Raw genomic sequence first — 17915 nt, forward strand, 5'->3', positions numbered from 1 at the left:
AGCTGGAATCAAACGCAAAGAGACCATTTTGCGTGTTTACGAGCGCAAGCGTTTCTGCTACGAGCCTAAATTATTCATGCGGCTACTGATTGTCATGCATCCATAATGGATCACATGGCCTTGTATTATTCAGGTGCTTGCCGACGCCGTGCTGCGACCGACACTGCGTCATGGCGGAGATGTTTGCTTTGATGCTGACTTAAGGCTTGAAAACAGGCTCGCTCAGCGGTGTTAGCCGCCTGTGCTAAAAACGGGGACTAGTAGCACCACCTTCTGCTCCAAGCGGGATGTACATGCTGAACTTTTTTTCAGGCTCACCAAAGACCTCATTGGAGGGCGTACCATTCTTGAGACGACAGTACAGTTGACTAAACTGCCACGTCTTCATGAAGGTAAATCACCTACCACTGCAAGTTAGAGCAAAATGGAAACCTTGACAGGTGGTTCCAGAGAGGGGGAGGGGAACAGCCACTGCTGCTCATTTCATTAAACATCGAGCAACAAAATATAGTAGCCAGAAACACATTGTCAGCACACCGGCCAGTAGACTTTGCACCGATCTGATCAGCTGAACACCCTGAAGCGGTCGCCAGCATATGGCAGGGCAGACATAGACAAATAACCACTCAAACCTATCAACAATTTGGAACGGTCAATCAGCGTACTATGCACGTTTTTGGAATGTGGGAGGGAACAGGAGCAAACCAGTTTGACTCGCCAACGTGAAAGTGATTAATCACGGTTATTTTGTGTCATCTCAAGCTTACCGCTTTACCGTGTCCGTCATTTCCATAGATTGAAGGAACTGAACTATCAACAAAACAAAGACTTTCGGCAAATCCTTCTCTATACTAACAAAAGATTTCTGAAACACTCCTCCTTGAAAAAGCAGGACACAGACGTGGGAACACTGCTTGAAAAATTCAATTTGACCAGGCACTTCTTTGAGGTTCTGATGCTGGGGGACGATGCATCAGTTGTGTGAAGTGATGCATCCAACAACGGAATATTTTGATCTCTCCTTGAGTTATTTGGACTACAAAAGTCTCTCCGACTAAGAAAGAATTTGCAAAACCATTTGGCCACACCCATTACCCTGTTTGGTAGTGCCGCCACAACCAATGTGATGTAATAGATAAAAATACGTAATAGAAAACTGAGAAAACTGAACGGAGTAAAAAATAGTCCCCAAACAGATCATAAAAGTATCTCTGCAGCACCTGGAGGGATAGATTACACTTTTCTACAATCTTGGAGACTCCAAGTACACAATAAAATGAATATAAAAGCAGGGATTTTCCATGATACGTCTGAATCAATCAATCAATCAATCAATCAATCAATCAATCAATCAATCAATCAATGATTTTCTAGCTAACAGGGACTCTGGAACCTAATTTCCACAACAGCCTAGTTCTTTTCCCCCCTTTTAGAGGAACCTTTTTCATTACAACCCGTACTGTTTGAAAGTCGTCAACTGGATGTTTTGAAACAGAATATTAGCCAATCCCGTTCGGGGACCGTACTTTGCTCCCAAAGGCCGAGTCAATACATTCACCGCCACTGTTTGATATTTCTGGTAGCGCTGAACAACGAGCGAAAATGGCACTGAAGGGAATATTGGCTTGTCTCTGCTTGGTTGCGGGTAAGGTTACCACCTGAAGGAGAGGAAGCCTGTTAATGGTGACACAATTATTTGATTTAATCTTGTTTTTGCGGCAGTGTTCCCCTGTTCATATCAAGATGACGTTCAAACAAAGAACTGCAGCTCCCATTCGCTGGAGGAGCTATCAGATGATCTCAAGGTACTTCTGTCTAACAAGTCAAATATGTGAACTGTCCAGGAAGTTGCAGGAACCTTTTCTTGTACCATTTGCACAGCTTGCTGACGTCTCCGGACATAGTCTTACTTCAACTAACACGGAAATAGGTGTGCTGCGGATGCACAAAATTATTGAACAGAAGATATAGATCAGGCTGATGCAGCAGGCCGAACCAAATCGAGTACTGAAAGTAATGAAAACATGTCATAGCAAATAAGTAGTCAGAAAGCAAGCCGATGTTGAGGTGATGTTCTGGCTTGAAAGGAGGCGTGAGGTCACTGGCGTGCCCCTTACTGTCCAGGGTGTACGCAACCTCTTCCCTAGTCGGCTGGCATTGACTCCAGTTTAGCCTTGTGAAACGTCAAGTACCAAATGAAATGGATGGATAGATGTTTGCACTGTGGGAAAATATAGCCCCTTGCTAATTTTCGTTGAGATGTTCAAACATGAACAAGGAGATATCGTGCAGAGAGAAATGTTACAGAATATTTGTACAGCACTAACCGCTGACACTTGTCTTTGGTTTAGATTAGATTCAAATTTATTGACATTGAGAACAGCACAAGTGCTTTAGATAGTGTCATATGACCACAGAATTCCATTTAGACAACAGTTGTGTGTAAATGAGCCACAACCCATGAAACTACATTCTGGACTCAGATTTAAAGACAGTCAAAACGCGTTTTGGACGTTATACACCAGATGGCAGCAGAGTGCAACACACTGTCCAGGTGGACCCCACAGCAGAGGGCAACCCTGCTGCTCTACATGAGGAATCTGACTGAGATGCTACACACACAACATCTGAGAGGTAAGAGAAAAAACTTTGTGGAACATGGGAGTCGCTGATGGTGTAGGGGTACACTTGCCTGTCTAGTGTGCCGACACTGTGAATTCGATTTCCGCATATGACGGTGTGTGTGCGTGTGTGTGTGTGTGTGTGTGTGTGCGCGCGTGTGCGTGTGCGTGTGTGAGAGAGATCCAAAAAATAAAATTAATTAATTAATTAATTAAAAATCTCTTGGAACATCTGGAGACCGTTTTCCACATGAGCTCCATCTACAAAGTCCAATTGGCTCAATTATTTAGTCAACGGGATTGCACAAACACGGTGATGAGTATGCCAACTGAGAAGCGTTTCAAATGTTAGAGCAGTAATCAAGTGACAGTTATTGTCAAAATACTACCATCACCATCGATAAAAACTCTCCAAGAGCTTTTTTGGACAAGCCCGCCTTACTGAAAGCGCCTTTTACATTCAGAGTGCCAAGAAGGCGAGCCCGTGAACTGCCCGCAGCCCGAAGTTCCCAAAAACGGAGGCTTGGTGTGCACCACCGTGGCAAACAGGCGCTTCTGCAAAGCTCTGTGCAACCATGTACGTAAGCTATGCAGGAGGCCAACCGGACCGAGTTGACAAATGACGTTCTTGTGGCCGCCCTCAGGGTTACGACTTTGCCTTCCTGAGAAAAAGCAGAGTGTTTGACGAGTGCAGCGCAGCGACGGGTTACAAGTGGAGAAGTCAGTATGTTGGAGGAAATACGCTGGCGGTGTGCAATGGTAAGTGTGAAAATGGAGCGACTTTTGTGGGTGATTTCACCATTGAGATATTCTGATAGTCCGCTATTATGCAACACATCTTGGCTCCCTTTAGAAGCAACTCTACAAGTGGCGGGTGCCAAGACGGCGTATTTCCCCAAGGACGAGGACTGCCTGACCACCAAGGGTGAAGAAAAAAAGAGCGACATTGTTTTACAATTTGAAGAGGAGCTCAAGAACCACGACAGTGTCGACGGAGCCATAGAGTCACCCTGCCTGCTGTGTGGATGAACATGAAAACGATCGGAGCGTCCGCAAAGTATACAGTGCTTCACTTGGTGGTTGTCTTGTCCTTTGATCTATTTGTTTCAAACACCCCTTTTTGTGACAATGTGGAAAGTGAGTGATTTTCCAAATGCACTTTGAAAATAAAAGTTCACTTTGTGGAATTTGGCCCCTAAATGTAAAAAAAAATAAATTCAAAATTCCATCTATCCATCCATTCATTACGCAAACGGCTTTGCGGGCATGCCAGAGCCCATTCCAGCAGCCTTCGAAATGAGAAAATAAAAATCCATGCAGGCATTGCGCACTAGAGGACTGCATGGCACCATTTACTGCACTGACGTAAGGCTGCCACACTGGGAAACAAAATCATTCATTCTATTCCTCCTCGTCTATGTACAGGTTTAAAGAAGTCACACTTACGCTATTTGCTACACCAAAGACTTCAACTTCACTCAACGTGAGGAGAATGGACAATTTAAAGATCAGCTCTACGCTATTTGCTACACCCAAGATCTCAATTTCACTCAACGTGAGAATGGAGAATTTAAAGATCAGCTGTATTTTTCTAGTATAATGAAAACATTTATGAAGGTAAATCTTTTTTTTTTTTAAGTAACCCTCTTCTGTGTGTAGACGGTTACATTTATGAAGGTAAATCAATTGTTGTTGTTTTTGTTTTTTAAAGTAACCCTCTACTGTGTGTGTGTCAAGCGGGGTCCACAAATACAATTTTTTTTGACACGCCAAGAAAACAAAAAAAAAAGCTTAGTGACTAGTTACTGCATTGCACACTGTGTCACAGAGTCTGCGGCAAGGTCTGACTAAGAATTAACTATTTGAAATTGGAACTACTGAACTGGTATAATTTACAATTGACGGCAAGACCGTTTTCAGATTTTAAAAAGAGAGTGTAAACACTTCACACACCTAAACACCCCAAGATAAACATCGATGATCATCGTTTCAAGGCATCTGATACTCATGCTTTTGCTGATTGAGGAACATCTCAAAACCTCAACATCAAACTGATTAATAGAATGCATGCATGCTAAGAATTGCCAATAAAGCGGCATGCTAGATTGCCAAAGCGGACTTGAATGACATTTTTTTTTAATGGGTAGGAACCCAAAGATGAATATTTGCCATCACATATGATCTCACGACACCAAAAGCTTGTAACTTTTGGTTTGCAATTATGTCAGAACATCCAAGGTCCACCTACATTTTAATGTTCTCCCTTGCATCTAAGGGTCGTCTGCACCCTCGCAGCTGTCCACCTTCTACGAGGAACACATTCAAAGGACGAAATGACGACAAGTGTAAAAATAACCCCACTGTGGTGTTAAAATCGAGCCTCGGTGTGCTAGCTCAAAACTGAGGCTGGGCTCGGCATGAGTACGTACGCTCTGGAGGTGTTGGACTTCTATCTTGAGAGTCTCCAGTAGGAGCTCGAGATCTCCTTCCTGTTGCATCTCCAGTTCCTTCCTCATCCTAGCCAAGCAAAAAAGTGGAGGTCAAAGATAAGGAACAATTACAGAACAACAAAACATCAAGATGACACACGAACACTCAATTATTTTTAAATGTACTGTATGTATACGTATTTCCAAGCAAATGTCTGAATTTACTTTAGAGGAGGATGATGGTGCTTAATCTTACTTGAGTTACATGTGATTTAAGCTCAAGGATGATGATGCAGCTCAATGAAGCGTGTCATTCAAAACGGAGTGTTTTAATCTTGTCATGTCATACTGCTTGGAAGCAAAGCAAAAGGTGAACATAAAAACATAAGACACCCTTTTGTAACACTACAGTCAAGTGTGACTGTATTCCTTTGTCGTCATTGTTGTTACATTTTCTACATTTCAATCCCCAGCAGACGTTTGAAGGTTCAATAGCTCATTACACACCTCCCTCTTTTTGACTGGAAAGTAAGAAAACACTTGAGGCAAAATTACATTTTTGCAGAGGGCAGCGCTTGTGTTGACTTTTATAGACCATAAAATATTTCTTTTGCAGGGGTCCTGTTGTATTGCCATTTTCCATCTATCGTTTGCGTACAGCTGCGGTGTCCTGTGTAAGCGGGACGAAAAGGCTTCAGACACACACGGGCAACCTCTAAATCCTCCCGTCTTGTACCTCATACGCTTTTGTGAGGGGTGGAACAATATGCGCAGCGAACATTTTCTGAACGACTCTGTGTCAAATCGACACACATTCAATTTGGGGCGGTGGATGCGCGCGGAGTTAAATATACCTCTTAAAGAGACAGCGCGGCAGGGCCTGAGGCGGGATTGATGGCTCCTGATCATAAGAATGAGGCGAGGAGATTGGGGGGCGCTTTTAATGAGGCTGACGGATGAACAGGACACACCAAGCACATGCATGATTTAGCGTCAGTTCAGCGCTGGATGGGACAAAAGCCAATAGCGTGAAGACAACACAATCCAAACAGCCTGCTTCAAAACATTATTGAGAGGTGCATTAACATGAACGATATTGATTGCACCCTGTCCAAAAAGTATTACTCTCATACAAAGTGAGTGCTGTACAGAAAAAAATACATGTTAAGGCATTTTTTGTAGGTCATGGTCATGATACTAGCAATAATAATCCCTTCTTCCTGGAAGTCCACTGATTTCCCGTCCTTAATGAAACAAAAGAGGCGGAGCACCAAGAGACGGCGGCAGGGGCATTCGTTCAGCCGCCAGCCGAGTCCACGTGACAGGTCACGTTACGTCGCCAAAGTTGTTCTCCATTTAGGACAAAAGAAAGATTGCCTCAGATGCCAAAAGGCATAAGAGCGGTGTAGTGTGTCCCTATACAGCTTCCACGTTACGCGATAATTCCTCACGTGTGGCCTGCTGCGAAGCGTCCTCACTAAAAGCCCCAACCCGTATGCCTCCTCATTCAGTCGGCGTCAAAAAAACGACAGCCTCGACAGTGTGGCCTTGGCGTTCGGAATAAACGGCCGACAAGTTAATTATGCCAAAATGGGCTTTCTCAGGATTGCTCGAGAAGGAGCGGTGAGGCCAGCAGGGCGCCGGCGGCGGTAGCAAAGTCATCTTGAGGAAGACGGATTTGCAGCTGCGGCTGTTAAGCGTATTTAACAGTAAAGGAGCCACAGAGGCCGTTGGCGAGATGTCCGCCGGGCGATTAGCAGGAAGCAAGCTTTCCAACAAGGAAGAGAAGACTCGTTTTCCCAGCCAATCAAACATAATCCACGCAGAATACCAGGACGCCTCCAAACGGTTTCTAACGTGCGGCTGTCATCTGTGACTTTTTGTTTTTGCTCGGTCTTACACCTTTTCTGTGCCAATTGCTACATTTGCACATGACATTCAATTGCATATACTTATGTTTCTCTCAAACATGTGTTTAGGTACACCAAATCACGATTAACTTATTTTCCATTACGTTGTGTGTTGGTAATGTTTAATGTAATGTAATGTTTAATGTTTAAATCGACACTATTTGTTGTCCAAGTATTTTGTGTGTCAATGTTTTCATGAAGAACTCACATGACGACGGCATCATCCGTGAAGGCTTTCTGACCAACAGCCTGGTTGTGGGCCCGCAGAGCCGCTGTCATTTCTTTGGCCTCACTCAGCTGCCGCTCCAAGACTAAAGGTCGATTTGAGACGAGGGATCGGACTCATGTCGGATCCGACGTGCGATGCAGCAGTAGCTGACCTGCAAGCGTGCTTTTGAGGGCCTGCGCTTCAAGCTTGAGATTCCTCCTCTGTGACAGTAAGTCGCTCATGTGGCAGCTAGCCTGGCTCATGTCCTCCATTTCTGGGTTGGTCAGGACAAAAACAGGACAACCAGATGAACATGTTGAAATGTGGGTTCGGAACATTTTAAATGTTTCCCAGACAGTTCAACATTTCTTTAATGCCACTTTTTGTGAGTACAGTAATCCCTCACTTTGCGCTTCACATATTGCGGCCTCAGTGCATCGCGGATTTTTATGAAAACAAATATTGCGGATATATTTGGTGCTTCGCGGCTTTTTGCGGCATCACTTGGAGCGCAAGACTTTGTCTGCCCATATGTCTTTACAACACACTATTGGCCGGTAGAGGAGGCAAGACCAATGGGAACATGTTGATCCTTGCTGCTGATTGGCTTGGAATTGTAAAAGCAGTTCTAACCACGCCTCCCGCAGTCACGCTACGTAACCACTCTTCCACTTCATTCCGTCGGCAGAATCGGAAGCATCTCTGATTTGCACTTCCTTTTGACACGAACGAGACAAGACGACCAAATGCAACACAGACTCACACAAAGTTTAAAGGAGACAAGGAGGGCTGCAATGATGGCAGAGCAGGACGACGAGGCAAGCTGACGAGCCGGTCAGCGAGCGCGCGCGTCGTCAAAGCACTTTAAAATGTTTAAAGAGTTTTTAAAAATACAATAAAGTGTTTAAAAGTAAAATTATGAAAGTCTTGTGCGGATGCCCTCGCGCTGGGCCGCGGGAGCGCGGGAGCGTGGGAGCGCAGGAGCGCGGGAGCGCGTTAGCCAGCCAGCCAGCCAGCCAGCCAGCCAGCCAGCCAGCCAGCCAGCCAGCCAGCCAGCCAGCCAGCCAGCCAGCCAGCACGGCAACAGCAGAGCAGGAGCCGTGACACGTTTACACTTTAAAATGTTTAAAAAGTGTTTAAAATACAACAAAGTGTTTAAAAATAAAATTAGAAAAGTATTGTGCGGATGCCCTTGCGGTGGGCCGCGGGGGCGCGTCAGCCGGCCAGCACGGCAAGAGCAGAGAAGAGCCTTAACATGTTCACACTTTAAAATGTTTAAAAAAGTGTTTAAAATACAATTAAGTATTTAAAAGTACAATAAAGTGTTTAAAAATAAAAGTCTAAAAGTCTTGTGCGGATACCCTCGCGCTGGGCTGCGGGGAGCAAGAGCAGAGAGGAGCCTGACATGTTTACACTTCACATAAGATTCATAAAGGTCTTGTGTGGCTATTGTAACAATATATTTACTCTTATGTATTTTGTTATTTATTTAAATAAATAAGAATGTTTCTGAAAGTCATTTTGACAAAAAAAAAGTACAAAATACAAAAAAAGTGTTTAAAAAAAAGTGTTTAAAACTACAATAAAGGTTCATAAAAGTCTTGTGTGGATATTGTAACTATTTATTTATTTATTTATTTATTTGAATAAATAAGAATGACTTCAAAATGTTTACAAAAGGGTTTAAAAATACAAAAATGAGTTCCACCCCTCACCATCCTCAGTAGTGCTATTCCCACCACAGACACCTTCAAGTTCCTGGGATCCACAATCTCCCGGGATCTGAAATGGACCGGCCACATAGACTCTGTCTGGAAGAAGGCCCAGCAGAGGTTGTACTTTCTGAGACAGCTCAGGAAGTTCAACCTGCTACAGGAGCTGCTGAAGACCTTCTACACTGCCATCATCCAGTCTATCCTCTGCACCTCCATCACTGTCTGGTTTGGATTGGCCACCAAACAAGACAAGCACAGACTGCAATGGACAATCAGGTCTGCGGAAAAGATAATTGGGATAAATCTCCCATCTATCCAAGACTTGTACCTGTCCAGGATCAGGAAACGCGCAAGTAACATCTCTGGAGACCCTTCTCACCCAGGTCACAGTCTACACTACTACTACTACTACCCTCCGGACGGCGTTACAGAGCGCTGTACACCAAAACCAGCAGACACAGACACAGCTTCTTCCCCCAGGCTGTCGCTCTGATGAACTCACACCACTCATAGAGACTCAAAGACATCACTGTGCAATAACATCCTGCTCTCGCCACTTAAATGTTGTTAGTTACCTGAACGTTGTCATTCACTTAAATGTTGTACAGAGGCTGAGATCAACCGGAGTAAAATTCCCTGTTTGGCATGCACAAACTTGGTCAATAAAGCTGATTGATTCTGATTTAAGAGTATAATAAAGTGTTTAAAAATACAATGACGGTTCATAAAAGTCTTTTGTGGATATTAACAATATTTTTTCTCTACATTGTGGGTGGTCTTGGAACCAATTATCCGCAATAAACGAGGGATTACTATACGTGTGTGTGCGTGGGAGGGGTTCACATTCATTCATGGCGAATGACCTTTGTGCAATGAGTCCACCTCCAAGTCCAGCTTGAGGACCTCCGTGTGAGTTTGACAGGTCGTCTCTCTGCTCACGTGGAAACTAAAATCACAGTTGAAGCTCGAGATTTCCCGCAGGAACTCTCGCTCCTCGTTTTTGAAGGCTGCCATCATCCTGGCCTGGCACAGAAGGTCAAAACACAAGATTCAACTCACACTATGACTTACTCAGGTGACGAGAACGCACCAGTCGTTCTTGGAGGTGAGCCTTCTGGCTGAGAAGCTCCTTGCTTTGCTTAGATATCTGCTCGTCACATTTCTTCATCAAGTCCCACTGCAGCTTCATCGCAGACAACTGCTGATCCTGAGGCACAAACCAAATATAAGACAGATGCGCCGAGGGGAGCAAGTTAAGAGTACTCGCAAAATATACTCGTGTGTGTTTGAGTATGTGTATATACCGCATGCACACATACACATCATGCAGATTGTAAATACCGTATTGGCCCGAATATAAGACTGAAAAAGTGGGGGTCGTCTTACATTCGGGGTCTAGACATTATACCCATTCACAACGCTAGATGCGCCAGATATCTTTAAAACGAATGCTGAACTTAACTCCCCAGGCCAAAGCGAACCCTTGTCACAAAGAATAAAAATAGCTGTTAGAAAGGTTCCTATGTTGATGTTAAAATGTTGGAAAATTACATTACAGCGCTTTAAGTCTCGCGTGAGTTACCTCACCTTATCGCGATTGTTGGAGCTTGTGCGCAGCGGTAAGTTAAAGGTCGCTGGTATCGACTGAGTATGTTGCTGTGATCGTGTGCGTCTTTGAAAGGTCGCTGGTATCGACTGAGTATGTTGCTGTGATCGTGTGCGTCTTTGACACAAAGTGAGTGTTTCATTGTTACTCCTGTCTACTGTTGTACCGTTTCTCTGATCGCGGTTTGTTTCGTGTATGCGCCGTTTGATTGATAGCTTCGGCGCGCTCCTTTAAGTTTGCCTCGCATCGTACGAGTAGCCTTTACGCAGCGGCACGGCGACTAACGGTCGCCAGCAAATGTATTTTGTTGTCTCGATGACTTATGTTTGGTGTGTTGCAGAGAGTATTTCATTTATGGTTATTTAGTATAACGGAACTGTTACGCGCAGTTAGTTATGTAATGTGTGCTAGTGTTGTGTGATGTCAGAAGTTGAACGTTGACTTACGTGCTGTATTTCTGTCTGTTGCAGAGCCACACACCACACACACACACACACACACACACACCCCACACACCCTTCATACAATAATCACACACACAAGAATCACATTCACACACCCAAAGACTCACCCATGTACACTACACACACCTGCTCTCACATCCTTACGACCAAACGTGTGCCTATACCAGACATGGGCAAACTACGGCCCGCGGTCCACATGCGGCCCACGGGGCCGTTTAATCCGGCCCGCCAAACCTGAATAAATTGTATTATTAATTTTTTGGGGGGTCATTTTCCCTGCAATTACTATGTTTCCCCAGTAGATGGGGAAGCGCCCGCCCGCGCATTTACTCCCGGCAGCCGCGTCAGAAAGCTCGGTGCACGCTCACAAGTGCGTGTGCGTACTCAGTAGTACGGACGCGGCGCACTCCGCGCTCTATTTCATCCATCCATCCATCCATTTTCTGTACCGCTTAGTCCCCACGGGGGTCACGGGCGTGCTGGAGCCTATCCCAGCCATCATCGGGCAGTAGGCGGGGGACACCCTGAACCGGTTGCCAGCCAATCGCAGGGCACACAGAGACAAACAACCATACGCACTCACACTCACACCTCGGGACAATATGGAGTGCTCAATCGGCCTACCAAGCATGTTTTTGGGATGTGGGAGGAAACCGGAGTGCCCAGAGAAAACCCACGCAGGCCCGGGGAGAACATGCAAACTCCACACAGGGAGGGCCGGAGGTGGAATCGAACCCGCACCCTCCTAACTGTGAGGCAGACGTGCTAACCAGTGCGCCACCGAGCCGAATCAGTGCCGAATTTTGAGCGTAGGCTGTGACGTCAGTATTCTCGTAATTCGCGCGCTGAGCTTTCAGATACTACAGTTTTATGCTAATGCCACCCACAAACCTTCCCCTGGAATCCTTCCATTAAAATGAGTGGCCCGAAGAAAAGACAGGTGGACACTGAGTGCCGAATGTTAAAAAAGAGAGGACAATTTGGCTCGACCTACGTGTGTGAGAAGACGTTCAGCCACATGAACGTCAACAAAGCCCGTCACAGATCTAGGTTAACGGACCGACACCTCGGCTCTATCCTTAGAAAAACCACAACAAATTTGACTCCAGACTATGATGCACTAGCAAAAACGCGAAACCAACAATACTATTGATTTATTTATTACTTTATTTAGATGTATTCTTTCACTGATTCTTCAAGATAATGTATTTGGTCAGAATGTTTGCCATTGGATGTGATTTTGCCTCATTAGATAAACATATTTCATAAATCTGACCTGCAGGCGCTGAAGTGATAGAAAATGTTATTCATCATAACAGTGTCCTATTTAATAAGAATCACTGATAGTAGGTTTTTGGTGAAATATTTTTTAATGCTGTTACTAAACGCATTTGTTTTCAAAAAGTTTTTTTTAATATCCATGCTTTAGTATCTACTGAAAGTAAAAACTTTTTATGCAATGACCTTTACATGTCATTTATATTACTTCACACAAACACTACATCCATCTGCTCCTGGTTCGGCCCCCCCGGTCAAAATTTAGAACCCAATTCGTCCCGCAAGTCAAAAAGTTTGCCCACCTGGCCTATACCCTTTTGCCAGTTTGCCTGTATGCCCCTATGAGCCACAGTGCCTGTTACTTTTTTGCCAATAATTCAGTAAAGCAATCAAGATTGAACCACGTCTTCCCTCTTGTGTTCTGATCGATACCCAGGGGCGAAAAGAGCATAACCATCCGAGCCAACCCACTATACAGTCCTCAGGCTCCCCAACAATAGCAGTAGCAGTTTGCATTATTTTATTGCAATGTTTTTCCTTATTCAGATTTGTTTCAACACTACAGTGACAGTGAGACTTTACTTTGATGGTTAATGCAGTTATTACAATTTTGTTGTTTATCACAATAGATTGGTTTATTTACATTTCAAAAACCAGAAGCCATTCATTTACAAATGTGATTGCATTTTAGTTTACATATTTAAATGTTCAGATATTAAGATGTGATATAGACAGTTTTTGCATGATTTGGATGAGGCAAAATAACATGATTTTTCTCTCGAATATAGTGTTATCATTTGTTTCAGATGTAGTGTAATTATTTTCTGTATAGAAATTTAATTTGGTGTTCAAAAAGTCTTTTTTCAAACTTGAGTCTTGAAAAAGAGGGGGTTATCTTTTAATCAGGGTCATCTTATATTCGGGCGAATACGGTAGTACATTTTGTCTAGAGTCAGAAGAGGTTGTTGTGCTCACACGCACACTCACACACATGCATACAGGAAGATTTGCTAGTGCCCAGGAAGCGGTGGCTCAAGCGAGCTGGAGTCGGACGTGGCGTGGCGTGTCATGCGTGTGTTGGCTAATGTTGTCTGCTGGAAATTAGGCATTGATCTGGCCATCGATTTACTGCCGGGCTCATCTAACAAACGGGGGAGATTAAGTGTTTGAAATCATAAAGCGCATCCAATGGTCAATATGCCAATGTACCTGATTTCTGCTGACGCCTCACTTGACACTCCTGCTGAGTGACTCTGAGCAGAAACAAGTGCAACCATTTTGTGTTATGTTTGCCATCACGTTTGGGAAAATGACACGTTATCAGGCCAAATGAAGATCCCGTTTGGCAAATAAAATAAGGTGAAATGCCATCCATTTGTGATTTTTTTTTTTTTCTATTCTATTCGCTGACTGGGTCGGAAATATAATAAAACAGCACATTTGCTCACCTTCACTTCAAGTTCTTCCGTGGTCTTCCGGTACTTTTCTACAGCAGCTTTCACTTGAGACTTGCATTGAATGATGGCTGCTTTCACTTCGGCAATCACGAAAAATGACCAAAATTAAAATACACGAAAACAATTGTGATGAACAATGATTGGAAGCACTCATGTCTCTTCAGAGATTTTACAACAAAATGAAAAAAAGGAATAATTGGACTGTCAGACTATAACCCCGCTATGCTAAGCAGGCTAATGTTTAGCATCAGCGAGAGCCAATTGAAATAATTTCGCCCCGATAAACAAAGTGCACAACTCACCTTCTTTTATCTTTTGAATCTGCTCACTAAAATGTTGTTCTGTCAGAAGGATTTGGTGAAAGAGTTTGTTCAAACTCATACTGGATGTGAGGAGGTCTGAAGAAGCAAGAGAGTTCTTCAGGGCTCTGAAAAAGACTGGAGTATCAGTCGAAACTGTCAGCAGGTAACAACTTAGATTTTTATTGTCTGTGTTTATATTTTAAGATTTATCATTAAAAGTCTGTATCACTCGAAATTTAAAATCAATTAATATGGGTCACGTTACACAGGCAAGCTAGCCACCAACTCTGTTGGCCATGACCACCTGTTAATTAGTCACAATCAGCATAGCAGCCTCCAGTCAACTTGCACTACTGCCGCTAAATTGAGGCATTGGTATTTTATATTCAACTTTATTATTTTTTCAGTGCATGCTACGTAATGCTTGTACAACTTTTGATTGACGTGCCTTCGGACCGAGAGTTTTTAGCTAAGAAGCTAACACTTTAGCAACATTACAACAGCTTGCTGCCTCGCAACTGGTCCTGTATGAATGAATGAATGAATGAATGAATGAATGAATGAATGAATGAATGAATGAATGAATATTTATTTTGAACATGATTGAAAGAATAAAAACAATAAAAAACAAACAATATATATCACTGTTCGAAAATGAGTAGGAAGAAGCCTAGGCTTTCCTGTGAGGAAAACATGGCTTATGAGGACTCACAATAGGGGTGGGAATCTTGAGGCATCTCACGATTCGATTACGATTCAGAGGCTACGATTTGATTATAAAACGATTATTGATGCATTTTTAATTTGTGTATATGATGCACTTTTTCCACATTTCTTTTTGTCTCACTGAATGAGCATTCATCACTTGCAGTTCAAAAAACACTGCATTTGTAATAAGAAACAAAGAGTTGAATTAATTTCCATTATATTTTGTTAACCTTTATGGAAATATCCATTGGAATGGAAATGCATGAACATTTAAACACTAGTGTACTGCTCAAGGTGCTTTTTGTGTTTCATGTGTTACAAATAAAACAAAAGTGCTCTCAGGCTTAAATGAGCGACTACTTCAGTACCAACAGCTAAAACAGTAAATAAAAAACTCAAGCCTCCTCTGTAGGGTGGAATCGTGCTGCGTGACTTCTCATATTCGTTGTGTTGCCAAAGTATTTTATTTTAGCGCAACAAATCTTGCATACAACGCAGCTTTTGTCCAATTCATTTCCTACGTCAACATTGTAGAACCCAAAATGAGTCCACACGTCTGCTTTTAAATTTTTAGGAGCAGGTCGGATCTCTCGGCGAAGTGGGTTAAATATCTAAGCCTCGGCCATGATTGTTTGTTTTTTTCTGGAGGAGTGTTCTGGAGGAGTGTACTGCGGAAGTGTGCTGAGTGTGCCAATGTGCTCTCAGTCCGTTCCGCATAGCGTCTCGGAGAATGCGCTTACCGTATTTCAGTTCCGCTTTACTTGGCATATTTAAATAATCGGAATTTGGATGTTTGCGAATCGTTCTCGATTTTTCCACGGCCGAATCACGATTAATCTAAAAATTGGAAATTTCCCCCACCTCTAACAAACAACACCTGCCATTTGTCTTTTTAAAGGATCTAGGCCATTTCCAGCCACTGAGTCATTACTAAAACCTCGTTAAGACTCAAGGTCGGTGAATTTTAGGCCCCGTTTTCACTTTAGTTTCGTTAATTGACCGGAGTTTCTTTTATTGCCATTTAATGGCTACTCTGCACGTCGTGGCACAGGAACTTCCTGCCAAATAATGCCCCGTTCCTTCTGTTGACAGGAGACGCTACACAATAATTAATCAATATTACTGCCTGAAGTTTGTAAATTTAATTCTGTGTACCTTGCCATTATGTTCTGTCTCGTCTCTACGAGAAGTTGTAGTATAAAATAATGTGTGTTAAACTGTCTATCACATCTATCTGTTAAGTTGTAGTTAATTTTGCTTATTTTTTGTGTAGTTTGTTTTGATGTAATTGTGTGATATTAATGTTCGGTGCTTACGAGGTGTTGAAAGAAATGTGTGAATTGCCCGAGCCAATTGTTATTATTATATATAATTTTTGATTTATTTAAAAAAGAAATTGGGGGGTGGGGTGGGGGGAGTTGTTTAGTTGTATTTTTTGGTGTATATGGGTAGTGTTGGATTGTGTCCACAATTTAGGGAGCGCGTTATCTGCGCCTCACGGCAAAAGCCTTTGCCAATCACCTGTTATCCAATTTACTCACTGCGTGCTCGTTTGATTTCTTCAGATTTAGGAAAATGCAAAGACACTGAAGCAGAAATTAGACTTAGACAGATTGGTTGAGTTCAATCACAATTCTTGTTCAAAAAGCTCTGTTTTCAGGAAAGTACAATACAGCGCTGGGCCCTTCAAGAGCGGAAAGTCTCCATTCAGAAAAGGAAAAGTCCAAGGTTGTTAGATCAGTTTTATATTCAGTAGGACATTGTGGGCCGGGATTGATGGGCGATGAGTCTTCGGGGTGGGGCAAGTTCGAAGGAGAGTCTGCTTCCATGGGAGTGGTGCTGGTTGTGGGCGATTCGGTGTGTTGGTGGGGGGCTGTTGGTGTGTGTGTGTGTGGAGGGGGCTGTTGTCTTCCATCCCGTCTCTCGGCCTTGGCGATCATCTTTGGCCGAGTTCTCGGGTGGCTCCTTCTGGCACCTGCTGGTTTTATCTCCACGTGACTTTCCTGTGAACATTCTCCAACAATCTTGGACATACACTATCGCACCTCATTCTTCCAATTGTGTCATCTTGTGCGAATTTATGTTAGCTTTTGGCTGTGACATCATTAATCTATTGCTCTTACCTAACTATGTAAAGTTTGTGCTTTTGATACTTCATGTCTTTGCTTACGTCATTATATTCTTAGTTTAATCATGTTTCCAACCATATTTTTTCTTTGTTAGGCCAAAATATTTCCCTCTGTGCAGAACGTTCAGTAGTAATCAAAAACTGGCGTCTAGCATTAGTCAAAACACAAGATACAATCAAGTATTGAACGGTCAAGACGACTCTGGCTGTGTCCATGCTTCAGAGAAAAAATATCAGGCATGCATTCCACAGTTCCTTAAGGGTCATTAAGCTATTTAGGCAATATATCAAAAGTAATTTGTTATTTCAAAGTCCTCAGAAATATATCAGATCATAAAGTTATAAAAACCTTTCTCATCACCACTTATCAAAAATGTCTAGTTATGTCTTCTTTATTGATTTGGTGTGTAGGTATAATTATATGCTTAAAATTTTTCTTTTATTTATTTATTTAATATGTGAATATACTTGTCTGCTTATGTACTTTATTCAATGAGGTTTGAGCATATCTGTTTTTGTAGCGAGGCAGGACTTTTTGTATTTCGACCTCATTCCTTCACTCCCTCTGTTGACCTCAGTTTAACTGAGGTCACCAAAATCGTTGATGCCACCAGGGTCCCTCTGTTGGCACACCACATCCCTCTGTGGAGCCGCCAATGAATGAGAAAAATAAATATAGATAAAATTCATACCCAGACATTTGTAAAAGATGGAGAGTGGAAAGGCAATTGGCCTAGACGACATTCCAGTGACAGCATGGATGTCATGCTGTCATGTGTCGTCCGGATCATTTCCTGTTTTATTGTGTGATTTCCTCTCGTTCCAGTCAGTGTGTCCTTCCCCTGTGCGTCCGGTCACGTGATCCCCTGATTCCAAGTGTGTGCACCTGTGTCAATGACCAACTGTCTTCACCTGTGTTCCCCTCCTGTGTCCATATAACCCGCGTCTTTCCCCGTATCCAGTGCCAGTGCGTCTTGCCTTGCTGAGAACACTAGCGATCACGAAACCCTTGAGTCCACGTAGAAAGCCTTGTTTGAACGTCTTTGCTCACCGATGTTAACTTGGTTACATCGCTATCTTGTTTTTGTA

The 17915-nt window shown here is 43.1% G+C and overlaps 2 protein-coding genes across 2 annotated transcripts; one reads left to right on the forward strand and one right to left on the reverse strand.

The window, feature by feature from the left end:
* Window positions 1–1545: 1545 nt before the first annotated feature.
* On the forward strand, window positions 1546–3808 carry si:ch1073-126c3.2 (uncharacterized protein LOC555816 homolog). The gene is made up of 6 exons (XM_049735383.1): window positions 1546–1645; window positions 1723–1805; window positions 2526–2634; window positions 3086–3198; window positions 3266–3380; window positions 3475–3808. Exons 1-6 carry the CDS (start codon window positions 1603–1605, stop codon window positions 3648–3650), a joined length of 639 nt encoding a protein of 212 aa, XP_049591340.1. The 5' UTR covers window positions 1546–1602; the 3' UTR covers window positions 3651–3808.
* Window positions 3809–3915: 107 nt separating this feature from the next.
* On the reverse strand, window positions 3916–15378 carry ccdc172 (coiled-coil domain containing 172). Its single transcript, XM_049735379.2, has 8 exons — window positions 13991–15378; window positions 13680–13765; window positions 9974–10090; window positions 9747–9906; window positions 7341–7442; window positions 7169–7271; window positions 5051–5138; window positions 3916–4927 (listed from the first exon to the last, which is right to left on the reverse strand). Exons 1-8 carry the CDS (start codon window positions 14067–14069, stop codon window positions 4892–4894), a joined length of 771 nt encoding a protein of 256 aa, XP_049591336.1. The 5' UTR covers window positions 14070–15378; the 3' UTR covers window positions 3916–4891.
* Window positions 15379–17915: the final 2537 nt, after the last annotated feature.

The sequence above is a fragment of the Syngnathus scovelli genome, chromosome 12, assembly GCF_024217435.2.
Source record: "Syngnathus scovelli strain Florida chromosome 12, RoL_Ssco_1.2, whole genome shotgun sequence".
In the NCBI taxonomy this organism is placed as follows: Eukaryota; Metazoa; Chordata; class Actinopteri; order Syngnathiformes; family Syngnathidae; genus Syngnathus; species Syngnathus scovelli.